Here is a 25,960-nt window from a genome sequence, read left to right on the forward strand (position 1 = left end):
CAGCCAGGTGGCACGGTGGATAAAACACCGGCCCTGGATTCAGGAGGACCTGAGTTCAAACTAGCTATGTGACCCTGGACAAGTCACTTAATCCTCATTGCCCTGCAAATAAATAAACAAAAAAAAACCCAAAACAAAAAAAGAGTAAGTGGCAGAGGTAGGATTCAAACTCAAGTCCTTTGGTTTCATATCTACAATTCTTTCCTTTAAAAAAAGAATTTTAAAAACTTATTAGTATCATTTGTCTTTACTGCACCTACAGATCTCACTGTTTCTGCTGTTCAGAGCCATCATTCCCATCTTTATAATAAAGGGTAGAAAAGAGAAAAAACCCCAAAGTCAGCAAAACAAATGGATCAATTCCAAAAGGCTGATCCTATATTTGGAGACCACAGCCATGATCCCCCACCTCTGCAAAAAAGTGAGGGAGAAAGGCCACCTCCAGTGTTGTCCTTGCAGCCAAAGGTCATCATGATTACCCAGTTTGCATAGTTTTGTTGGGCAGCCAGATGGCCTAGTGGATAGAGCACTGGGTATGGAGTCAGGAGAACCTCAGTTCAAATATGGCATCAGACACTTACTAGCACACCTACTAGCTGTGTGACCCTGGGCAAGTCACTTCACCTGTTTGCCCCAGTTTCCTAATCTGCAAAACGAACTGGAGAAAAAAATGGCAAACTGTTCAATTATCTTTGCCAAGAAAACCCTAAATAGGGTCATGAAGAGTCTGACACAACTGAACAACAACATAGTTTTGTTGTTGCTCTTTCCATTTACATTCTTATAGTCAGTCATTGCTTTATTGTTTTCCTGGTTCTGCCTACTTCATTCTGTATTCATTGCATTCTATTCATTGTTTCTTCCAGCACAATCATATTCCATTCCATTCATTTACCACAACTTGCTTAGCCAGTCCTCAATCAGATCAATGGGCATCCACTTTGTTTCCAGTTCTTTGCTACTTCAGAAAGTGCTGCTATAAATACGTTGGTGCATTTGGGGCCTTTCTTTTTTGTCATTGACCTCTTTGGAGTATAATGCCTACTAGCAGGATCTCTGGGCCAAAGGGATTGAAAATCTTAGTCACTTGCTTAGAGCAATTCCAAATTGCTTTCCAGAATAGTTGGACACATTCCCAGCTCTACCAACAGTGCATTACCCTTGTATTTAGTGGGAAAGCTTGTAGGATACCTATTTTGTATATGATATTGGCCTTTGGTTTTATATAGAAACTTGTTGTCATATTAAAAACTACACATCACTATGCCTATGCTTTGGATGCTTTTTTAAGAGTCTTTTTGCATCAATTGAGATAATTGTGTACTTTTTGGTGCCTTTGTTGTCAATACAGTTAATTATGTTTACTGTTTTCCTAACTTTATCTAACTTTACTAGAATGATTTGGGGGGATAAACTTGCCATCTATTTTGAATTGATATTCATTAATAGTATTAGTGTACACATCTATGTCTTTGCTTTCTCTGTCCTTGGTTGAAGTATCTACATTCTATTTGTTCCATGAAAGAAGTTTGACAGGCTGTTTTTTCTTTCTCAACTTTTGAGAATAATTTGGGTATTATTGGTATAAATTGTTCTTTAGAAGTTTTACAATTATATTGGAAATCCATCTGGAATGGGTTTTTTGTGGTTTGTTTTTTTGGTTTTGTTGGGTTTTTTTTTTTTTTCAGGGCAATGAGTGTTAAGTGACTTGCACCGGATCACACAGCTAGTAACTGTCAAGTGTCTGAGGCTGGATTTGAACTCAGGTCCTCCTGAATCCAGGGCCAGTGCTTTATCCACTGAGCCACCTAGCTGCCTTGTTTGTATGGTTTTTGATAGTTGTCTTTTATAGTTTTCAATCCCCCTTACTGAAATTTGATTATTTAAGACCTCTATTTTATATTCTGCTCATTTGGGATTTGGGGGGGGGCAAATAATCTTCTATTACTTTTTTTTCCAGGGCAATGAGGGTTAAGTGACTTGCCCAGGGTCACACAGCTAGTAAGTGTCAAGTGTCTGAGGCCTGATTTGAACTCAGGTTCTCCTGAATCCAGGGCGGATGCTTTATCTACTGGGCCACCTACTTGCCCCCTTCTATTATTTTTGAATTCTCTGTTTTGTTGGTATATAATTTTAGAGTAGGTTTTGGGAATTCTTTTTATTTTTTAGTTGTGACCTTGTTCATTTTTTAATTTTGTTAATTTGAGTTTCCTTATTCCTTTTAATCAGCTTGGCTAAAGGTAAGGGTTTTTTTGGGTAGTTTTTTCAAAGAACCAGCTTTTAGTTTTGTTTAATTCATTCTAAAGTATTTTTGGTTTCCAATTTATCTATCTCTCCTCTAATTTTCAAGAGTCTTTCATTTGTACTTTTTTGGGGGTGATTTATTTGTTGGCTTTCTAATTTTTTAATTGAATACATAGCTCATTCCATCATTCTTCCTATAACACTATGTTGTCGTCCCAGTAGTTGCTGACATTCTGACTTGGTAGGAATTATTACTTCTATCTTTTTCAGGATCTGGGTCTGTGATTTCATCAGCACAGACAATTTGAGGTATGGAAACTTGCCCTTAGTGATGCAGATCAGTCACTGTTTGGCATCTAGAGAGTTGACTTTAGAGATCTTGAGGTTAAGCCAATATGTCAGAGTGGTCATCTTGTCATCCCAAGTCATCCTGACTCTGAGGCTATCCACTATTCCACTCTGTCCTCATCTCCATATTATCGAGAGGGAAACTGAGGCTCAGAGAGGACAAGTTACTTGTCCAAGGTCCCATAGTTAGGCTATGGCCAAAATGGGAATAAAACTTGCATGTCTGGGTTCCCATCCTCATGCCCTTTCTACTAAACCGCATTGCTTTTTATTTTAGGAGAAGTGAGAGTGTCCTTAGTGCACTTCAAGTAATCAAATTCCTTGCCTGGGTTGTAAGTTTAGCTGCAATTCAGGCCTTCTGGTAGGGGCAAACAAAAGCAGTGGAAGCAATATACTTTACATTCTTTTTCTCCGTGGCTTCCTGCTGCTACCATCACTGCACCTTTTGTAGCCACACAGCAGCTCAACTCCTTCTGTACCTCCACCAGCCATCCAGAAGGAGTAGCAGATACACTAGCAGACTGGTGTTGAATGAAGGCTTGGGCCCAGTCCATCCAATGCCCTCTGCGATGCCCCTTGGATACTGTGATCTTCACTAGTTATCTACCGCCCACCATTATTACTATCATCTCTCCTGTTTCTCTCCCTATTCCAGTAGTATAAATAAATCACTGGCCATGTAGGTGAAAATTCTTTCCAGTTCCCACCTTCCATTCTTTTATCCCCATCCTTTTCAACCCTCCCTACCATTTCCCCTTGCCCACTCCAGCCGCATTAACCCCTTCCACTGTGCCCTCTCAAATTCCTGTTTTGTTTTTTTGTTTTGTTTTGTTTTGTTTTGTTTTTTTAGTGAGGCAATTGGGGTTAAGTGACTTGCCCAGGGTCACACAGCTTTTAAGTATTAAGTGTCTGAGGCCAGTGCTCTATCCACTGCACCACCTAGCTGCCCCCCTGAAATTCCTTTTCTGGAATGAACAAGCGCTCCTTTACCCAGCCCTCTTTCTTTCATATATCTGTCTCGTAGACCTCATTGACACCTTGCTGCTTGCTATGCCCTCCAGAATTGGTGGTTGTACCTTTTTTCTCACTCCTATCACACTGATTCCTGGGGAGGGGAGGGGAAGGTAGGATATTCCTCATTCCCCTCTGCATTCTTCCTTTACGTCTATTATTCAGCAACCTTTCCTTCTTTGAAGTTCACACAATCAAAATTTTCTCCTTCTCCCTCAGTTCTCAAGGAATCCAGTCACTGACTCGTCCTTTTCCTTTCCTTCCCAGCTCATGTTCTTACGCTATTCACATTGCTACTCCCTCTAACTCCTTACCGCACCCCCACCACCACCACAATTCCTCCAATGCCATGACTTTTGCCCTCACTCCACTGCAGCCACACGAAGGGATGGATGGTCACGCACCAGATCTCAACATTACCCACGAGTGCTCCACTTCCTTAATTTGAAACACGGACATTCTTCTATCTGACCATAATCTTCTATCATTCTCCCGGTGAGTCCCCTAATCCCTCCACAATTCAATACTTTCTCAGGCCATTATTGCTATTCTGACTTTACTTTCTTACCTCTCCAATCTCATCCCAGCCATTTCCTACATGGTCCTCTGCTTTGGAGTCCCCCTTCCCCTTGTCCGATCTCTACTCATTTCTTGCCACTCCTCATCTCCATACTCAGCCAGGCTGGCCCTCAGATGGCAGCTGTGCAGTCCAGCCCTGTGACTGAGAGCAATAACTCTCCACTTTGGTAGCCTTGAAAAACCCAAGGGTGGCCTCAAACCATAAGGAGGCATTGGAGGAGGCTGTTAGTGGAGGGGATAAGACCATAGATATTTGGTCATAGAGAGCTGAACAATTTTCTAAAAACTGGAAAATGAGATTCTAGGCCTTCTCTATAGTGAAGAAATCAAAAGCTGAAGGGGATTTGGGGTAATAGCAATTCCACCACAAAAAGTTAGACACTATCTCTCAGGAAAAGTGAGAAGAGGAGGAGCACCCAGGGTCTGTCACTAACTGTTGTCCCTTCTACTTTACTCTCTAGCCTCAGTACTTCCCACCCTAGGAGGGAGAGAAGACCCACTTATCTACCATGAAAAATTAAGCCTTAAAGGTCAAAGAGATTGGGGTGTTGAGTGGGGAGAGGAGGGGGAGGAGATAAAAATGAAGACAAAGGGGGGCAGCTAGGTGGTGCAGTGGAGAAAACACCAGCCCTGGATTCAGGAGGACCTGAGTTCAAATCAGACCTCAGACAATTGACACTTACTAGCTGTGTGACCTTGGGCAAGTCACTTAACCCTCATTGCCTCACCAAAAAACCAAAACAAAACAAAAGAATGCTGAAGATATGTTCAGATCCTTGCCTTAGCTCTCTCCCTCTAGGAAGTGCAACATAATGGGAATGAGGTTACTTGTGTCATTTATGCTATGGCCCCACAAGGCAGTGGGGTTGCAAGAAGCCTTTTATTTTTCCATGTCCTCACCTTCTGTCTCCTGGCCAGGAACATTTAAGTCAGGCCAAAGTCTGATCAGGGGATCAGAAAACAGGTTACAGTGAAACCTGAGTAGGCCTCTGTCTGTCAACTTGGTGGGTTTTTTTTTCTTTTTTCTTTCTTTTTTTTCAGGGCAATGAGGGTTAAGTGACTTGCCCAGGGTCACACAGCTAGTAAGTGTCAAGTGTCTGAGGCAGAATTTGAACTCGGGTCCTCCCGAACCCAGGGCTGGTGCTTTATCCACTGTACCACCTAGGTTCCCCCTGTGTCAACTTGTAATAACAGCACATAGTAGGTGTATAAGAGATGTTTGTTGGCTCGCAGAATGACACACAATGGAACTGGGCCTTCACCCCTTCTCTGACACATCAGAGCATTTGGGGGCTCCAAGTGCAGCCAAAGAGTAAGTAATCAAGTACAAATGGTGTTGTATAAGCGAAGCCCAGGAAATCACTCAGTCATGAAACTGTGCCATTTGAATATAGTGATTTTATGGCACACACCCTCATTTAAAATTAATGATGCTGCAATGATTGTTTAAAATACAATGATGTGAGGGCAGCTAGGTGGCAAAGTGGATAAAGCACTGGCCCTGGATTCAGGAGGACCTGAGTTCCAATCTGGACTCAGACACTTACTAGCTGTGTGACCCTGGGCAAGTCACTTAACCCTCATTGCCCCCCCAAAATAAACAAACAAACAAACAAATAAATAAAAAGACAATGATGTCGTTTTGGCACTGAGCAGAAAACGGGATGCCATGATGCACCTGGGACCTGTGAGACTTATTAGCTGGGTGACCCTGGGCACGTCACCTGCTCTCCCTGAATTTAGCTTCCTCATCTGTGAAAAAGGCATGATCATTGTTCTGGTAGTATTTTCCTCTCCGAGACCAGGCCAGTTATGAGATGATGGAAAGTCCTTTGTAAACCTTAAATCATTTTATGAGTTAACACTCATTTTTCTGACAGTCAGGAAGATGTCAGTCAGCAATTATAAAGCCAGAACTAAGGTTGCTGGGAGAGATACCAAGCATCCTAGATTTGCAGAGGATTCCACTCTGATGGCAGAAAGTGAAAAAGCAGTTTGAAGCTTAACATCAAAAGAACCAAGATCATGGCAACTGGTCCCATCACTTCCTGGCAAACAGAGGGAGAAGTAATGGAAGCAGTGCCAGATTTTATATTCTTGGAGTCAAAGATCACTGCAGATGGTGACTGAGCCATGAGATTGAAAGACACTTGCTCCTTGAAAGGAAAGCCATGGCAAATCCGGACTGCATACGAAAAAGAAGAGACAGCCCCTTCCCAACAAAGGTCTGTGTAGCCAAAGCTATAGTTTTTCCAGTAGCAATGTATGGTTGTGAGGGTTGGATGATAGGGAAAGCTGAGCGCTGCACAATCAATACTTGAATTGTGGTGTTAGAGGAGACCTTTTTTGGGGTGGGGAGGGCAGGGCAATGAGGGTTAAGTGACTTGCCCAGGGTCACACAGCTAGTAAGTGTCAAGTGTCTGAGGCCAGATTTGAACTCAGGTCCTCCTGAATCCAGGGCCTGTGCTTTATCTACTTAGAGAAGACTTTTGAGAGTTCCTTGGATAGCAAGGAGGTCAAATCAGTCAATGCTTAAAGAAATTAACTTTGCCTGTTCATTAGAAGATCAAATACTCAGGGGCAGCTAGGTGGCGCTGCAGTGGATAAAGCACCAGCCCTGGATTCAGGAGGACCCGAGTTCAAATGCGGCCTCAGACACTTGACACTTACTAGCTGTGTGACCCTGGGCAAGTCACTTAACCCCAATTGCCTCACCAAAAAAAGAAGAAGAAGAAGAAGATCAAATACTGAAGCTGAAGCTTAAATACTTTGGCTACATAATGAGAAGATAGGACTCATTGGAAAAGCCTCTGGTGTTGGGAAAGATTGAAGGTAAAAAGAAAAGGGGATGGCAAAGGATGAGATGGGTAGAAAATGCCATGGAAGCAACGAAAAATGAGCTTGGACAGATTTCAGGAGATAAAGGAGGACAGAAGGGCCTGGTGAACTGTGCTCAATGAGGTCTTGAAAAGTCAGACGTGACTGAACAATAATAACACCAATGTGCTAGGTAGACACTGTGCTAAGCCCTGGGGATACAAAGAAAGGCAAAGGACAGTGCCTGATGGTGAAGAGTTCACCATCTAATGGTGATCTTAGTTTAAATTCAACTGCTAGGGGCAGCTAGGTGGCACAGTGGATAAAGCACCGGCCCTGGATTCAGGAGGACCTGAGTTCAAATCCAGCCTCAGACACTTGATGCTCAGTAGCTGTATGACCCTGGGCAAGTCACTTAACCCTCAATGTCCCAAAAAATAAATAAATGAATGATGGATGGATGGATGAATGGATGGATAGATAGATAGAGATAGATGAATGAATGAATAAATAAATGAAATACATTTAACTGCTGGCACATATTACCTGTGTGACAAAGGCAAATCCCTTCATCTCTACAAGCCTCAGTTTCCTTATTTCTAAAATGGGGATAATGTCCCCTCTCACCATAGGGGTATGAGGCTCATTTGAGTTGATGCATATACAATGCTTTGCAAGCCTTAAATGTCAGTTATTTCTTTCTTTGGAAATACACTGAGTAATTACATAAGACTCTAATTTGCTTGAGCTGTTAAGACCAAATTCAAATTTGCTTGGGCTGTTGAGACCAACCAAATGAACAGATTATTTTTCTTTTTGGAGAGGGTGACAGGTGGTTAGTAAGCATTTTCTAGGGGAGGCCTTTTCCCTATGTTCAAGTCTTATTTCTCTTAGCCATTTGTTCAAGTGGTTCAGCTGCGGGACGTCTGAAAAGTGAATCTCAAGGCATTGTGAAAAAGAATAAGCTGCTGTGTCTTCCCAGGAATACTTGACTATGGGGCTGAGGGACATGGTTTTTAGGGCACGTACTAACTTGTGACTTTGGGTGAATCCCTTCTCTTCTCTGGATCTGTTTCCTCTTCTGTAAAATGAGGGTATTGGATTATATTGGATCAAAGCTTCTTAAATTGTGGGTCATAAGCCCATATGGGGTCCTGTAACTGAATGTGGGGATGGCAAGAAATTGGCAGCAGTAAAAGGCTATGTATACCTACTTTATATACCTATAAATCTGGGGTCATGCAAAAATTTCTTGGGTGAAAATGAGTCTTGAGTGGAAAAAGTTTAAGAAGCTGTGAGCTAGATGACCTTTCTAGTCCCTTTCAACTCTGAATTCCCTAGGTCCCAAGGAATAGGTTTTCTTAAATAAATAGATATTTATTCAGTCAACAACATCCCTTAAACACCTGCTGTGAACCAGTAGTAGGTGCCCAGAGAGACAAAGGAACATGCCAGAGATCATGTGGGTCTGGGATCTAATCATTCTGGCCTTGTCCTTCTGGGAGATCTTTGCCAAAGTCTTCCCAGAAACCCTCCAAAGAAGTTATAGCCAAGGGTTGGGGACTTTTTCATGGGCTCTGAGATAAGACGTACCCAACTTCATTGGAGGAGAGGCAGTACTGCATACTGGTCTGGTCTCTGAGTCAGGAAAATCACTGACATGAGCTGTGGTAATAACCATGTTATCACAACCTCCCAGTGCCCCTAGAAAAATTTCTAAGACTAGAAGTTACAGATGAGTTGCCACACTAAAATTGCCCACACTAACATCACACAGATCTGGACCAAACAAACAAAATATGAATGATGAGTGTCCAAAGACTGATACTCTCTGTCCATGCTGTAAGAGTTTAGAGGACAAAGAGATAATTGTGGGCTGGGGTGGTGGTGGTGGTGGGAGAAAATAGGGGAAGAATGACTTGAACAGTCTTGAATACTGGAGAAGATTTGGGGGGAGGCATTCCAGGCAGAGGGAAAAGCATGAGCAAAAGCCTGGTGGTGGGAATGCGCATGACCTATGAAGGAGATAGTGAGGAGATTGGTGTGACTGGATCAGAAGGCTCATGTTAAAATCTAATAGAAAGTAGGTTATTCGAAGACCAGAATGTGGAGGAAACAAAACAATGTTTTAAGCGCGCGCACACACACACACACACACACACACACACACACACACACACACTTCTGTGAATAACTGGAATAAACATCCTGTAAGCACTTTTCCTTAGGCTGTTTCTACCGCATGGAGCAAACTCACTCCCAATGCAACTCACTTAGGTTAGAATCTGGACCCGAGGTAAATAGATCTCACTATACAGACACATGTATAGATATGTGCACACATGTGCATATGTGTGTATATATTCATATATACATATATATGAACATGCATGTACACATGCACACACACACACACATATATATATGTAAAGCGTGTTCCCAAAATCTCAGTGTAGTTTTAAACTTTATATTCTTAGTAACCTTAGATTTTAGGGTGTCCATGAACTTGGATGGGGAAAAGAATTACACCTTTCTGTTCACTAACTTCAAAATGAAATCCAGCATTTCCTTAAATTATTTGAAAACCTGATTCTGAGGAAGGCTCCCTAGGCTTCCCCAGACTCCCTCCTTGCCCAAGGGATCCCTATGACACAAATGAGGTGAAGAAACTGTTGGGGGGATCAGGAAAAGGTTTAGGCAGAAGCTTGTGCCCAAGAGGCATCTTCCAGGAGGGGAGGGGCTGTTGGAGGCTGGAGGAGGTCAGGAGGGAGAAGACATCCCAGGGATGTAGCAGGTGGTAGCTGAAGGGGGCTCAGAGGTATGTACACTAGGCATTCTAAGAGGTGGGGCTGAGGAGTGAGAGCCTTCCAGTGTGCAAAGGTGCCCAAGCTGGAGATAGAATAGTGGGTCTGACCTAGAACAGGAAGGCTATGATACACAATAATAAAAAATAAGATTAGAAAGGTAGGTGAGAGGCAGCCTGCAGAGAACCGCAAATCACAGCATCAGCCATTTTAAGAGTTAGAATGAATTTCAGGGACCATTTGGATTTAATCCTATAATAGGCAATAGGGAACAATGGGATTTTTCAGGAGGGAGGTGGTGGTCAGTTCAAAATCAGTTCCTCAGCACCTATTATGTGTTAGGATGTGAAAGCGAAAACTGAAATGGCTTCTGCCTGCCTTCAAGGTGGTTAGATTCTTTCTGGCACAACTGGCTATACGTTGTAAGCATCGAGTCATTCACTCCCTTCCCCACAGGCTCAGGTGGGTGATTGACTGGGCTTCACAAGGAGCTGGCAGCCTAATTTCTAATTTGGCCAGGGGCATTCCAGGACTGCTGATCATTCCTCCTCTTTATCGTCACCTGGCTTCTCTTGCAGGGGTCTCCCTTTACCAGTGTTTGAACGTGTATTGATCCCGACTTCCACTTCCTTTTACAGATGAAAACCCGAAGCCCAGAGAGGGGAAGGGACTTGCTTTAGGTCCCACAGCTTTTAAGTGGCACAGGATGGATTCAAACAGGCAGGTTTCTTTCCACTACAGCACAGTCTCCCCAGCTTTGTTCTCCCCACCCTTCTCCCTGGCTAGTCCACAGCTGGAGCATAACAGGCCATTAAGGAAATGAGGACCCATGTGCCTTTGTGGCCAATGGGCTTACCGCGTCAAAGGCCAAGTAGGAGCTGGGGTAGAGAAAAAGGCAAAACTCTGGAAAAGGTCTCCTGATAGCAGTTTGGAGGCTGCCTTCTATTCCTAGCTCTCCCACTGAGTGAGCTGGCAATCTGTGGGTGTGCTTCTTCCTTCTCTTGGCATGCCTAGGACACAGGGCGGCAAGGATTTGTAACCTACCTCCCACGGGCGATGAGGCTGCTAACTTGAAATGACATTCAGTTCTACCTTGGGGCCTTTGGCTCAGCCTTGAATCGCAGCAGCAAATATTTACTTTGCGCTTTCTGTGCTGGGGGATGCCACTGGTCTAGGCACCAAAGGCAGGCGGAGCTTTCCCTAGGGCAGCAGTCCCCCGCCCCCAGCCTCAGCAGGACAGCTCTCAGCCCCGCCCCCAAGGGCAGTGTTGGTGGAGTAATTCTCATTCAGTTGTGTACCCGCTGGACTAGGCAGCCTCAGAAGTACCTTCTAGGTCTGAGATGCTGTGAGCTTCTGGGCTGATCCCAGGGAAAAGGGCGGAGAAGCAGGATGCAGGAGGAAGGCATGGTTTCAGGGGCTGGCAGTAGGAAAGGCCTGTCCTGCCTGAATAAGGGTGAGTGTGGCAACTTTGCCCCTCCTCTCCCAGAGTCCTTTGCTATTGCTTGTTGCAGAGCTCCAGGGAGAAGTGAGAGGTTTGGGGCCCACTTCAAGGATTCGCACTCAGGACAGGTTAGATCTGGGGGTCTGGTTGAAGGTTCAGGGAGCCCAAGGGCCACACAGGGCTCAGCCATTCCAGGGAGAGAAGGTAGAACAGTTGGGAGCCGGTGGCCCGGGGCTGGGGAGGACCTGACAACTGCTGTGTTCAGAGGAGATCTTAGTGACCTTGTCAAGGCCCTGGCAGCTCCATGTTTCCAGCAGTAGCGGCCTGTTTCTAGCTGAAGAAAGAAAGCATGCCAAGTAGAGGCCAGGGCATCCTCTTGCCAGCTGTGTCCGTTAGGGCCTGGCAACTGGCAACTTGTGACGGGGAAGGGAGGCCAAAAGGACTAGGGGAAAGAACAAGGAGAGGTCCTGGGAGGAAAGGACGGTAAGACCAGGAGCAAGCGGCCCTTGCTGTCCCTCCCCTGTGCAGCCCCATTTCCCATCTGGAAACAAGGGATGACTGAGCATTAATGGGCGCAGAATTAGCTCCTTATGTATTCTATATCCTTTATTTCTTATTGCCCATTTGCTGCTGGAGAAAGCAAGGAACACAAATTCAGGCTAAGTCTCCAGAAGCTGAGCCTGTGATTTTTTCATTGCCTCTTCAGCCAAGTCCTCTTTTGACTGGACAGACAAACTTGGGGGCTGCTTCTAGCACTTTCCCAGTCAGCATTTTTTAAGCACCTACTATGTGCTATCCACTGTGGAAGTGCTATAGGTCCTCCTCAAGGAACCCACATTCTTGTAATGGGGGAGACAATGTGTAAAGAACTAGCTACAGACAAGAATAATGTGAATAGAAGACAGATTCAGAGAGGAAGGCATTAGCAGCTGAGGATACCCGGAAAGGTCTCCTTCAGAAGGTGGGATTCGACAAGAGCTGAAGCTTGAAGAAAGCCAGGAGGTGAGCCAGGCTGTGCTGAGAGAGGACGGCCAGGGAGGCCCTCAACCGAGGCTGTAGAGTGTGGGGAGCGGATTAGGGTGTAAGAAGACAGGAGAGCGAGGAAGGGACCAGGTTTCAAAATGCTTTAAATGACAGAGACTTTGTATTTGGTCCTGGTGGAAATAGGAAGTCGCTGGAGCTTACTGAGTAGGTGACTGATAGGGAGAGACCAATGGGCTTGAGGAAAATCACTTTGGCAGCCAAGTGGGAGCTGTAGAGTTGAAAATCTGATGGGCAGTAGGACCTAGGGAGCCTCCACCCCAGCTAAGGCGGAGCCACCTGCTTAAGCACCATAGGGTGAGTAAGTGAGTCCCTAGGGTGTGAGCCCATGCGTGGGAAGCCAGGGAGGCTGGAGGACGCGCTGCCTTTACCAGCAAGCCAGCCCTTCTAGAGCGATGCTTCTCCCAAGGCTGGGGCGCCAGGGCCAGTGCGGGCACAGCTGCTTCGGGGGAGTGGCAGAAGCCACCCGCAGGCCTCTCTTTCCTCATTTGCTTTGGAGCATCCCCCTGTCGCAGTACCTTCCTAGCCTGTAACTGGCAGGCAGGCCCTTTTGATTTATCCCCGGCTAGTCCCACCCATTTCTCTCCTGTCTTCCTTCTATCACCGCCCCCACTCCTAGCCTTTGCCTTCTTGCCACTGCTGGGGCCAGCCACCCAACACCTGTGCTGGAGGACAGGCTCCCTTGAGCCTATTGGAGCAACAGGCAGGGCACAGCCCAGGCACAGCCACGGAGGTGGTGCTTTGCTTCTACCCACACTTTGTCTCTTGGAAGCAAAGTTTCTCTCGGGTGGAGGCTAGGAGCACACCGGTCTTTTGTTTGATCCTTTCCGTGTGTGTGTGTGTGTGTGTGTGTGTGTGTGTCTGCTTTATCTCTGTCTCTCTCCTCTCTCTCTTTCCTCTCTCTTTCCTTTCCTCTCCTCTCCTCTCCCTCTTTTCTCTCTTTCCTCTCTCTCTTCTCTCTCATCTCTCTCTCCTCTCTCTCTCCTCTCTCTTCTCCTTCCCATCCTCCCTCTCTGTGTCTGTCTGTCTGATCTCCTCCCCTGCAGAGCTCCACCTCTACCTCTCAGTGTCTCTCCCCATCTCACTCACTCCTGTCTTGTTCCTTCTGTCTCTCTTCCCAGAGAGTTGCTCCTGGCATCACTGTTCCTGTTGACCTGCCCCACCCCAGGGCTCAAGATCTGGAAGCCCCTCTTCCCAGCATCCCTGTACTCAGCCGGATCTCTGCACAGGACAGTGGAGGTTTGTCCAGGGACAGGGGAACCCAAAGAGCCAGGAAGCAGTCCCAGCTCACTGTGGAGCAAGCCAACAATGAAGGAGCTGCGCAGAGTCTAGCAAGGCCCAGGACACTGAGACACCTGTCAAAGCCCTATCAGCCCAGTCTTCCTCTCCTGCCTTTAGTCACTGCTCAAACTCTTCTCCAGGGCCACTAAGAGTGGCAGAAGCCTTGAACCTGAGCTCCCCTGGGGGCCGCCTGGCTCTCTGGGAGTCACCGCAAGAGGACCAGTCACAGGCATCTGGGGTTTGCATGATCTTTCTACACAGGCCAAGAAGGAGGGAGGTACCTGGGTAGTGGTGGCAGGTGTTCTCTAGTCCTCTGGGGATCCTGACTTGGGTGACCCCGGCTCTCTAGACAGTCCACCCAGCAGCAGCAACTGCAGCAACTACCACCACGGCAGACCCAAGTAAAAGCAATGTCCCCACCCCCTCCTTCACCAAAGCCAGCTCTCAGATGGAGAGGAAGTCGATCTTCCAGCTAATCAATGTTCTAGACTCCCCTCCGAGGCCCAGGAATGTCTCCTTCTCTCTTCCACCTCGGCAAGGATCTGAATCCGTAAGGTCCTCAGAGAGCCACCTGAGAATATCCAGTACCTCTGGGATCGACAGGATTCATGAGAGCCATGACGAAGTGGCTGCCCATCGCCTAACCCTGCAAGAATCCATCATTCAAGGGACCAATTCTCGCTGCACATTCCCGTTTAGCATTCTCTTCTCCACATTCCTCTACTGTGGCGAGGCGGGATCTGCTCTTTACATGGCTAACTTCTATCAAAAGAGCAATGACACCTACTGGATGACATACACCATTGTCTTCTTCCTGATTGCCTCTGTCATGGACCAGTTGACCCTCATTTTCGTCCACAGGGATCTGGCCAAAGATAAGCCTCTCTTGTTGTTTATGCATCTTATCCTTATGGGACCAGTTGTCAGGTGAGTAACCCTCTGTCCAAATGACTCATTGTGGTGACTTTTCAGTAGATTGTAAACTCCTAGAGGGCAGAGAGGGCCTCTTTCATTTTCATCATGGTATCTTCCTAGCACAATGCCTGCTTTGTATGCCTCCCCATAAGTACCACACTTGCTACTCACACACACACACAGATGTTGAGAAGGAATAGTATTTGTTCTAGATGGGTGCCATTTTCCCTCCCACCCCACTGTAATAATAATAGCTGACTTCTGCAGAATGCTTTACACACATGTATTATCTCCAACAAGTGATCCAGCGGGGTGGGTGCTATTAGTATTCCTCTCTTCAAAATGAGGAAATGAAGGATGCAAGAGGTGAAATGATTTTCCCAGGGTCACACATTTAGGAAGTATCTGAGGCCACCTTCAAACCCAGGTCTCCCTGGCACCAGGCACACTGTGTAGAGACATATACCGGAGCTTCAATTGGATACATCTGGCATTTCTAAAGTGTGAACATTCTATCAGGTGCTCTGCTAGGGGTCAGAGCCAGTGGCCACCCCGAAACACCTTCCACACCATTGAAATGTCACCAGAACGAGCTGCTTCTCTATGTACCTGTTGGCAGTGTCTGCTATATGACTGTGTGAATGAGAAAGCCCATATGGGGACCATCAGTCCCTTCTACACACACACACACACACACACACACACACACACACACACACACACACACACACACACACACACACACATATTATCCTTTGGTTCAGGGCTACCAGGTAGCCTGGTGTCTTTTCTGTTGATCTCCTAACCAATCAATGATCATTCCCCCAGCTCCCAGCCCCACTTGCTTCCATCAGTGAGTGGCACTTTGCTCTTTTGCACCAGATGTTGGCTCAACAGTCCCCTAGGGACTCCCAGAAACCTTCCTACCAGTTAGAAGGGGGCAGTGACCAGTACCTGTCTCCTTCCTCCTTCCTCCCCCCTCCCAGTGCATGTTCCAACAGGATACTTTCATGATATAAAGAAAGCCCTTATTCAGATGGACTTGTAATCACAAGATTTAAAGCTGCAAGGAACCTCAGAACCATAGTCCAGCCCTGTAAAGAGGAAGGGGGTGTGTGGCTTTTCCCAGATCATATAAGCAATAAGAAGCAGTCAACTTTTGACTTGAACTTGGACCCTCTACCTCAGTACCCTCTCCCTGGCTGGGAAGGCCCTTTTCTAGCCAGGCAGGTTTGGCAGGAGCCAAACAACACCTCCCCCTTCTCATTGTTGAAAGCATCAGAGTAGGGAGGCAGAGTAGGTGCCCAAGACCAGGAGAACAGAATGAATCACCCCAGGACTCCTCAGGCCAACAGGTATGGCCTGAATGCCAGACAGAAAGCTGAAGAGAGATAAGGAATGTGGGTCACAAGGAGGTGCAGGGAAGATGAGAGCTGGCAGATCCCTGGAGTCTCAAGGGAAGTATTTTTGGAGCCACCTCCACTAGAGAGAACCATGGGCTAGGTACTGGGCAGGCCACAGAGAAGAAGAATTAGGCAGGGCCACTGCCCTCACAGAGCTTATCTCTGGTCTGGTAAGCAAACAGTTATGATACAAGACTAAACGAGGTGCCCATCAGAAAAGACGTGCAGAGGAAGTACTCGGGAAGGGTTCAGAGAAGTCAGCCTGCCAACCCCTCTCATTTTGGAGGGGACCCTAGGAAGAGCTAGTCCAGGCATCTTCACTTCTAGTGTGTCTTTCTTTGACCCCTTGGGTGGGCAGGCTGGTTGGTGAACACTAAGGGATTCCTTTTCACAATGAAGTTTTTCAGTCATTGAAGGAAATGAGAACTTTTAGAGATTAGTGAAAATAAAGATGTCATTTTTCCCATCCAAATTCATGGAGCCCCTGGACATCTCTCCAGGCAACCCTGAGGTCCATGGACCCCAAATTAAGAAGCCTAGACAGACAGTACTAGAAGTAGTAGACAGGGGCAGCTAGATGGCATAGTAGCTCTGGAGTCAGGAGGAACTGAGTTCAAATCCAGACTCAGACACTTGACACTAGTTGTATGACCCTGGGCAAGTCACTTAACCCCGATTACCTCACCAAAAAAAAAAGTACTAGACAGAACAGAGGATGGGGAGGGGTTGAGAGAGGGCATGCCAGGGGAAGGGAACAGGATGAGTGAGTAAAGGCTCAGAGGTCAGAGAGTACTGGAGCCGTAACATAGAGTGTTTGTGGGAGACAATGGCCAAAAACATCCATTGGGGCCGAATTGTGAATGCCAAACTAAAAGGGGAATGAATTGTGTCTGATAGGTAATGAAGAGCCTTTGCAGGTTGGTTTGGGGGCGGGGCTGGGGGGAGGTGAGCTTTTCTATAATCAGAACATTCCATTAGGAAGCTTTTCCTTGACTTCAGTGAGAGCCATCCCAAAGCAGAGGAGGTCACCTGCCGGGGGGCTCCAAGCATTGACCACTGGTCAGGGCTAGTGTTGAGGGGAGGGCTGGACTAGCTGCCTTCTGGGATCCGGTCCGGTTCCAAGAATCTGTGGTAATGCACCTCTCCCACTACCCCCAAAGACAGCTTTGGTTCTGTTCCCATCATGCTTTGTTCCTGCAGATGTCTGGAGGCTATGGTTAAGTATTTTGAAGTGCGGCAGAAGGCCGATGAGGAGGAACCCTATGTCAGCCTTACTCGAAAAAAGATGTTTCTAAATGGCCAGGAAGTAATGCTTGAATGGGAGGTGGGCCACTCCATCCGAGTCCTGACGATGCACCGGAACGCCTACAAACGCATGTCCCAGATCCAGGCTTTCCTGGGCTCAGTGCCCCAGCTCACCTACCAGCTCTATGTTACCTTGATATCCACTGAGATGCCCACAGGGAGAGGTGAGTGGGAGCAGGGGAGGTCGTCTATGGGCTCAGCAAGCTGGATGGGCAATGCATCCGGGGGCCCAGTCGGGCATCTGCCCCAGCTAGTGTGAGCAAGGCTTCTTCCGAACCCAGTCACTCTGGGGCCTGTTTGCTTTAGCTGGCCTGAAAGGCCCAGCAACCAACCTTCTCTGGTCCCAGAAGAGCTGGGCAGCAATCAGGAGGACAGTTTTGGGATGCCTCCCTCTGTCCTGGGTCTTGTCTGAATTTTCACTTGGGAATCAGGCCAAGCTGCCTTTGCTATTTGAAAACCAGTTCTCCCATCCTCCAGAAGGTGAAAAGCAAAGGTGGGGGTGGGTGGCCCAGGACAAGAAGCCAAGAAAACAAAGGCCTCCATCCCAATTTGGACTCTGTGAGATCTGGGGACATGTCCTAACAAGTCACTGGCTTATTTTCCCACCTGAAAAATGGAGAGCATAAGATGATTAATAACCCCTAGAAGAAGCTGTGATAGTGTGAGTGTCTGTTTGCCAAATACAGTTCCATTTAACACAAGGTTGGGCTAGCCCTCAGTACAACTACAGGCGGCAGTTTGGGGGCAATGGGAAAAGCAATGATCTGGAGTCAAAGGAGCCAAGTTCGAATCTAGGCTCTGCTCTTTGTTCTTGGTTTTTGGTCTGGCCTTGTGCAGAGCCCTTCACCACTGGGGCCTATATGTAAAATGAAGGGGATAGGTTAGATAACCTTGGAGTTCCTGGTAAAGTTGGCCCGTTGGCCCATTGGCCCACTGGGGCCACCTGCCCCAACTCCTTGAGTTGGCACAGATCCAATGAGTGGCCCTCATGCATCCTGAATCCCAAAGAGCACAACTTGCATCTTCCTAGCCCTTCACACAAGCTTCCTCAACTGTTGGGGCTTCTCTCCCTGAACAGGGCAGAGAGTCCACATTCTCCTGTAAGGAAGCTGAAATATCTGAAAGGGACTCTGAGGCAAAACCAAAAGCCACCTGCAAAATGGGCATTGGTTCTAAAGAATGCCAAGGGGTTGTGGCCTAAGGCCTAGAGAGGATGCAGGTCGAGGCAGTGAATGAAGGTCAAATCTCAAGGAAACACACATTTCCCCCTTGCCTCAAGCTCTTTAAGGCATCTCGGAGTAAGAAGAAAAGTTGTGAACTCATCACCACCTGATACTGCTATAGAGAAGTCCATTAACTCCCTAAGCCTCACAACCCTATGGCGCAGCCACTGTTACAGAGGAGCAAACCAAGGACGAAAGAGACAAAGGGACTTGCCCAGGGTCACCCAGCTAGATATCAATGGTGGGAACACCCACACTGATGAGAAGGGGCTGGCCTTGGCATCAGAAAGCTTTGGATCTGGCAGCTAGGGCTTCCTGAGGCCAAGGCCTCCTGCCATTCATATAGATCACAGCCTGTCTACACCTCAGTGTAATCTTTGAGAGTTGCTGTGTTTGAAAAATGAAGCCCACATGGTGATGAACTTCTCTGACCTTAGCTTGTTTGTCCTGGGATGTCAGAGCAAGGAGTAGCCTTCTTCAAGGCCCCACTTCATTTATGCTGTGAGTTAATGTTGCCCTCGTTGCTGCCCACCCAAGTAAGCATGGCATTCATCCTGCAGGGAAAAGGCAACTTCTTCCCATGGATCCCCTTCAGGGAACCTCAAGTCACAGACTTCCCTCAAGTGTCAGGTGTCATCTTGGGTCTGATTTGTTACACTGACAATCAATCGAAGGCACCGTTGGCCCTGGGCCATCTCTGGGACTCGTGGCTACTTCTCCTGCAGCTGATCTCTGCCCTGCTCCATCGTTTCCTCTTGGGTACTCACTGCTCCTAGCCTCCTCTCTCTAGAAATGAGTCATAGAATGTTAGAAATGTAAGGACTCTCAAAGCACAGATAGTCCACCCTCTTATCTTATAGAGCATGGAAATGACTCGCTCAGAGTCACACATCACATTAGTGGCAGAGCTAGGATTGTAATGTCCTTCCCAAACTTCTGGCTCTAGTTGCTTACCACTAGAGCACACTGACCCTAAGAAGATGTCAAGGGGATGCTCATAGAATTGTAAAATTGGAAGGGAGCCACCCAGTCCAACCTGTACGTGAAAAGGAGTCATAACAATAATATACCTGACAAGTGGTTGAATAGCCCCTGCTTAAAGACCTCCAGGGAGGGGGGACCCATCACATCCTGAGGCAGTCCATTCCAATTGGAGATAGCTCTGTGATCCTTAGGAAGTTTTTTCCTAACACCAAGCTCATATTTGTCTCTTTACAACTTGCCCCTACTGTCTATGGGACCAAACACCGGACTTGGATTCAGGTAGACCTGAGTTGAAATTCTCCCCCTCAAACACTTCTTGGTAGGGTGAACCTGGACAAGTCACTTCATCGCTCTCTGTCTGCCTCAATTTCCCTATCTGTAAATGGGGATAATAACATTACCTACTTCCTAGGGTTGTTGTGAGGATCAAATGATATATTCGTAAAGTACTTTGTAAAATGCTAGCTATTTATTACTTCTACTTCTACTACTACTACTACTACCACTACTACTACTACCACCACCACCACTACCACCACAACTACTACTCCTACTACTCCTACTCCAACTACAAATAGTAGTTGAGTGTTTTTAAATTTCCTCCACCTGACATAGTTCATTCTGGGCTTTAGTTTTCCTGACATCATTTTTACAAATTGGGCAACATTCTTATATTCATCTTGTGTTATTTATCCTTGCTTCCATCCATTTTCTGTACTTTTCTTTGATATATTAAAGTTGCTTAGCTGGTGAGTTCCCTGTGCATCCACATCAGTTTCTTCAGATAGATCCTATTTTTATGCCTCCTTAGATTGTTTCCATATGTGTCACTGGAATTCTGTCCTTGAGTTCAATAACAATAGCAGCAGCAGCAACAGAAAGTCTCAGAGTGGGAAGGGAGCCCAGAGCTCCATCAGCTAGTCCAACCCATATCTCAAGCAAAAGTCCCTGAGAAAGTTATCCAGGCCCTGCATGAGTCCCAGAGGCTCAGTAGGCATCTTCACCACCTCCCAGCACAGTCCATTCCACTTTTTCTAGCTGTCATTGTTAGACAGTTCTCCCATTTGAGCAAAGATAAGTGGCTTGGCCAAATCTTCAAATTTTAGAATAAGAGCTGGAAGAGACCTGTGTGATTAGTTACCTAGCCTCTAGAGTGGGAAAATGTCTTACCTCAAGTTACCCAGGTAGCAACAGCAACACCAGGATTCAAATCCAAGTTCTCTTACTGCTCTTGCCACCCCACTATACTCTCTTTGTGATATGTTTCCCTAAGGTTAAATAAATCTCCTATAAAAGTATTACCAAGTGTGATGGAATCATGGATTTCAAGCTGGGAAGGACTGACTTTGATGTCAGACTCAGATAGAAACAGAGGCCACTAATCCATTTACATTGTTGTAATTGGTATGCATATTATTTTCTTGATTCTACTCAAGTTGTATCAGTTCATATAAGTCTTCCTATGCTTCTCTGAATTCTTCACATCCATCATTTAATATGACTCAATAATATCCAATTCCATGTGTGTACTACAGTTTGTTCAGCCATTCCCCAGTTGATGGGCAGCTACTCTGTTTCCATGTCTTTGCTATCACAAAACATGTTTTCATTTTTTTTATATATAAGGGAGCTTTCTTTCTGTTTATTGACCTCCTTGGGATATGTAATGATAGCTAGCATTTATATAGTGCTTTATGGTTTATGAAACACTTTGAATATATTAAGTCATTTGGTTCTCACTATGGTCCTTTGATGTGGGAGGCATAATTAGTCCCATTTTACAAATGAGGAAACTGAGGCACGGAGAGGACAGGTTCACTCATCTACTAGATAAGTATATGAGACAGGACTCAGATGTCTCTGGAGGAGAGAGTGAGGCTGGTGACCTTGCATAGCCCTCTCTCACTTAAATCCAATTCACTGCAAGTCATGACATCACCCTGATGTCCTGATCCTCTTTAAGAATGAAGGACAAACAACAACAACAATATGAGGCAGGATTAGAACCCCAGGGCTTCTGACACTAAGTCCTGTGATCTATCCACTGTACCACCAAGCTGCTCTAATATACCCAACAATGAGATCTCTTGGTCAAAGTGTATGGACATTTTGAATCCATATGCTTTTTGTTTGTTTGTTTTTTCAATATGCTTTTGTGTGTGTGTGTGTGTGTGTGTGTGTGTGTGTGAGGCAATTGGAGTTAAGTGACTTGCCCAGGGTCACATAGCTAGTAAGTGTTAAGTGTCTGAGGCCGGATTTGAACTCAGGTCCTCCTGACTCCAGGGTCGGTGCTCTATCCACTATGCCACCTAGCTGCCCCTCAATATGCTTTTTTATGGGGGAGGGTGAGGCACTTGGGGTTAAGTGACTTGCCCAGGGTCACACAGCTAGTAAGTGTCAGGTGTCTGAGGCTGCATTTGAACTCAGGTCCTCCTGAATCCAGGGCCGGCGCTCTATCCTCTGCGCCACCTAGCTGCCCCTTCAATATGCTTTTAAAGACATTTTTTAGCATAATTCCAAATTGCTTTCCAGCTTGATTGGATCGGTTCACCAGTCCATGAACAATGTATCAAGGTGCCTGTCTTTTTTCAGCCCCACCAACATTGACCATTTCTGTTCTTTAGCATCTTTATGAATTGGTTGGGTGTGAAATGAAGCCCCAGAGCTGTTTTGACTTACCATTTCTCTTATTGTTAACAACCTGGAGTGAGCTTTCATATGACTTTTTTTTTTCCAGGGCAATGAGGGTTAAGTGACTTGCCCAGGGTCACACAGCTAGTAAGTGTCAAGTGTCTGAGGCCGGATTTGAACTCAGGTCCTCCTGAATCCAGGGTCGGTGCTCTATCCTCTGCGCCACCTAGCAGCCCCTTTCATATGACTTTTGATAGTTTACAATACTTTTGAGATCTACTTAGTTATATCATTTGAATGCTTATGCAATGGGGATTGGCTCTTGGTCTTATGGATTTGTATTAATTATCTATATATCTTTGATACCAGAGATATCTTTGGTATGCAAACATTGTTTTTTCTAGTTGATAGGAAAGCCCTAACCCTAACCTTTTTTTTTTTTTTTTTTTGCAGAGCAATGAGGGTCAACTGACTTACCCAAGGTCACATATCTAGTAAGTGTCAAGTGTCTGAAGCCAGATTTGAACCCTTGACACTTGACACTTAGTAGCTGTGTGATCCTGGGCAAGTCACTTGACCCTCATTGCCCCAACAAAACAAAACAAAACAAAATCATAACTTTATTGATTTGGGGGGGGACAAAGTGTTTCAATTTCATTTAATTGAAATAATTTTGTGTGTGTGTGTGTGTGTGTGTGTATGATCATCTCTATCCCCTGTTTGGTTAGGACTTTTTTTTCTAGCCATAGCTATGAAAGGTCTCTGAGCTCTATTCATCTCCATTTTTTTAATGGTGTGCTCTTTTATATTCAAATTGTCTATCCATTTTGAGCTTTCTGTGACACAAGCTGTAGGATGTTAGTCTAAAACATCTGGTTTCTGCCACATAGGGACTTTTCCCCCAAGTGGTTTGTATTCCAATGTTTATCCAATACTGACTTATTGAGTCTTGGATATTGATCATCTAAATTGCTTGCTAATCTATTCTACTCATCCCCCTTTCAGCTTTTATCTATTAGGAAATCATTTGGATAATTACTGCTTAGAATAGGCTTTGAAGGCTGGTCTCCTTACATGGACTACACCAAGGAAATGTTATTACCAGGGTGGAGAGAGATTCAGGTGGGAAGAAAGGAGATACATAGCTCTTCCTACCCAGTTCCTGGGCCCAAGTGATGAAGCTAGAAGGGACCCCAAGTTGAATCCACAAAAAAGGAGACTTGGGAACACCAGGAAATGAATTTAGGTGAGGGGCAATTAAGGGCCCAAGTTCAGGCAGTTGGTAACAAGTGGAACTGGCCACATGGAGTGGGTGAGTTTCAAGGGTGAACATTTTCCAGACTCACTTTTTTTTTCTTTTGCGGGGCAATGAGGGTCAAGTGACTTGCCCAAGGTCACACAGCTAGGAAGTGTCAAGTGTCTGAGGTCAGATTTGAACTTAGGTCCTCCTGAATCCAAGGCTGGTGCTTTATTCACTGTGCTACCTAGCTGCCCCCCCCCAAGACTCACTGTTTTTTTTTTTTTAATGAAATTTTTACTTTTATTTTTATTTTTATTTTTGCAGGGCAATGAGGGTTAAGTGACTTGCCCAGGATCACACAGCTAGTGTCTCCAGATTTGAACTCAGGTCCTTCTGACTCCAGGGCTGGTGATCTATCCACTATCCACCTAGCTGCCCCTCCCAGACTCACTCTTTTTTTTTTTTTTTTTTTTTTTGCGGGGCAATGGGGGTTAAGTGACTTGCCCAGGGTCACACAGCTAGTAAGTGTCTGAGGCCAGATCTGAACTCAGGTACTCCTGAATCCAGGGCCGGTGCTTTATCCACTGCGCCACCTAGCCGCCCCCCCAGACTCACTCTTAACGGAAACATTCAAGCTTCACTCAAGTGTTTGGACCACTGAGTCATAGGGATTGATTATAGGGTTGGCAGATCTTGGATCTAAACCTGGAAGGTCTAATCCAGTCTCTTCGTTTTATGGAGGAGAAAACTGAGGCCCAGAGGTGGGAAATGATTTGCCTAAGGTAATACATGTAGCTAGCAAGGAGCACATCTGGAGTTTGAATTTAGGTTCTTTGACTTCACAGGCAGGATCATTTGCATGTCCCAAGCTGTAGCTCCTGCATGGTCTGACCCCTGTCCCTGTCCTGTATTTCTTCCTGCAGTGATACTGATAACCTTTGCCCTGGTCTCGGTCACCTATGGGGCCACCCTCTGCAACATGCTGGCCATCCAGATCAAGTATGATGACTACAAGGTCCCCATACACATCACGGAGATCCTCTGTGTCACCATCTGGCGAAGCTTGGAGATCACCTCCCGCCTGATCATTCTGGTCCTGTTCGTGGCCACCTTGCAAATTAAGGCGTTGCCCTTCTTTCTGCTTAATTTCCTAATCATCCTCTTCGAGCCCTGGGTCAGATTCTGGAAGAGCGGCGCTCAGATGCCCAGCAACATTGAGAAGAACTTCAGCCGAGTGGGCACCTTGGTGGTGCTCATCTCTGTCACCGTCCTCTACTCGGCCATCAACTTCTCCTGCTGGCCAGCCATACAGCTGAGGTTAGCTGAGCGGGACCTAGTGGAAAAGACTCAGAACTGGAGCCACATGGCCGTGCACTACACCGTGAGGCTGCTGGAGAACATCATCATGGTGCTGGTGTTCCGCTTCCTGGGGACCAGGATCTTGATCAATTACTGCCACACCTTCATTGCCGTGCAGCTCATCGTGGCCTACCTGGTCTCCATTGCTTTCATGCTGCTTTTCTATCAGTACCTGCACCCCCTGCGCTCACTCTTCCCCTCCAACGTAATCGATTATCTGCACTGTGTCTGCTGTCCCTGGTCCTCTCGGCTCAGGTCAGAGAATCTAGCATCAACCTTTGGGACACGGTTAAGGAACAGCATCGTCTGATGCTTCCCCCACTGGGTCTTTGGGGGTGTGTGGTAGGGAGGGGGCGTTGCTGAGGGTATGAGGGTGATGGCTGAGCACCTCGAAGAGCAGCCACCTGACTTTGAGCTGGCTGGCCAGGAGGAGACCACTGGGGGTCCAGACCATGGAAGAAGGGTCATACCCAGCTCTCATCTCCCACCCATGGACCCACACAAATGCCCCCTCGAGAGTATACATACTCATACCCACACCCACACACATGCCACTGGGAGCCGGCTGGCAACTCCCAGCACAGATGGTATGACTCTACTTCCAGGGCTGAGCTGCTAGACTCTATCTTGGCAAGCAGTGAGGGTCCAGCATTAGCAAAAACCTATAAAGAACCACCTGAACTAGAGCTCACATGCTTCAGGAGAAGGGGCCCAGGACCCTCACATTGTTTGCCAAGCAGTCCAGGAGAGTCGAGTCACCCTCTACCCAGTTTGACCTGTAAGCTTTCTTCCCAACATACCCTTCACAGGGCTTTCCGGCATGGACTCCCAGGGGCACAGGGAAGGACAGAATGCTTTTCTTAGGTGTCTTCATCCCCTTCACTCCACAGTTTGGGCACTTCATCATCATAATCCCTTTAAGCCACTTCTCTCTCTCTCTCTCTCTCTCTCTCTCTCTCTCTCTCTCTCTCTCTCTCTCTCTCTCTCTCTCTCTCTCTCTCACACACACACACACACACACACACACACACACAATCCAGCTGTTCTCTTAGTGTTTGATTATAAATTATTTCAACAATGCTGACCTGTGACTGAAAATGTTTTTTCTGTGCCCCCTTTACCTTATTTCTACATACTGTCACTTCACCATTTGATTTCAGGGGTAGAGGGGAGGAAGTTTGGGACAGCCTCTTCCTGGTGGTTGAGGAAGGGGAGGAGTTGGCACTCCAAGGGGGCTAGATATTAATCAAGTCAATCTCACTTACCAATTCTTATCTGAGTGTATGGAAAAGAAACGAGCCTCATCCCAGAAATACAGAATTGGAGAGTTTGAA

The 25,960-nt window shown here is 46.4% G+C and overlaps 1 protein-coding gene across 3 annotated transcripts; it reads left to right on the forward strand.

Moving 5' to 3' along the window:
- Window positions 1-11,128: 11,128 nt before the first annotated feature.
- On the forward strand, window positions 11,129-25,588 carry XKRX (XK related X-linked). Of its 3 annotated transcripts, none has more exons than XM_043973667.1 (4): window positions 11,129-11,256; window positions 13,407-14,493; window positions 17,085-17,353; window positions 24,191-25,588. In XM_043973667.1, the coding sequence occupies exons 2-4, from the start codon at window positions 14,015-14,017 to the stop codon at window positions 24,934-24,936; spliced, it is 1,494 nt and encodes a 497-aa protein (XP_043829602.1). In that variant the 5' UTR covers window positions 11,129-11,256; window positions 13,407-14,014; the 3' UTR covers window positions 24,937-25,588. The 3 variants fall into 3 exon arrangements, with proteins under 3 accessions (XP_043829602.1, XP_043829603.1, XP_043829601.1); XM_043973668.1 differs by lacking the exon at window positions 11,129-11,256 and adding an exon at window positions 11,314-11,372; XM_043973666.1 differs by lacking the exon at window positions 11,129-11,256 and adding an exon at window positions 12,641-13,018.
- The last annotated feature ends 372 nt before the right edge of the window (window positions 25,589-25,960 follow it).

The sequence above is a fragment of the Dromiciops gliroides genome, chromosome X (assembly GCF_019393635.1).
Source record: "Dromiciops gliroides isolate mDroGli1 chromosome X, mDroGli1.pri, whole genome shotgun sequence".
NCBI classification, from domain to species: domain Eukaryota; kingdom Metazoa; phylum Chordata; class Mammalia; order Microbiotheria; family Microbiotheriidae; genus Dromiciops; species Dromiciops gliroides.

Bases quoted from the DNA above. Each gene is read 5' to 3' on its own strand.
- XKRX (XM_043973667.1), top strand. From the start codon at position 14,015: ATGGAGAGGAAGTCGATCTTCCAGCTAATCAATGTTCTAGACTCCCCT. The intron at 14,494-17,084 runs GTGAGTAACCCT...TTGTTCCTGCAG, and splicing joins CTTATGGGACCAGTTGTCAG to ATGTCTGGAGGCTATGGTTA. The intron at 17,354-24,190 runs GTGAGTGGGAGC...TTCTTCCTGCAG, and splicing joins TGAGATGCCCACAGGGAGAG to TGATACTGATAACCTTTGCC.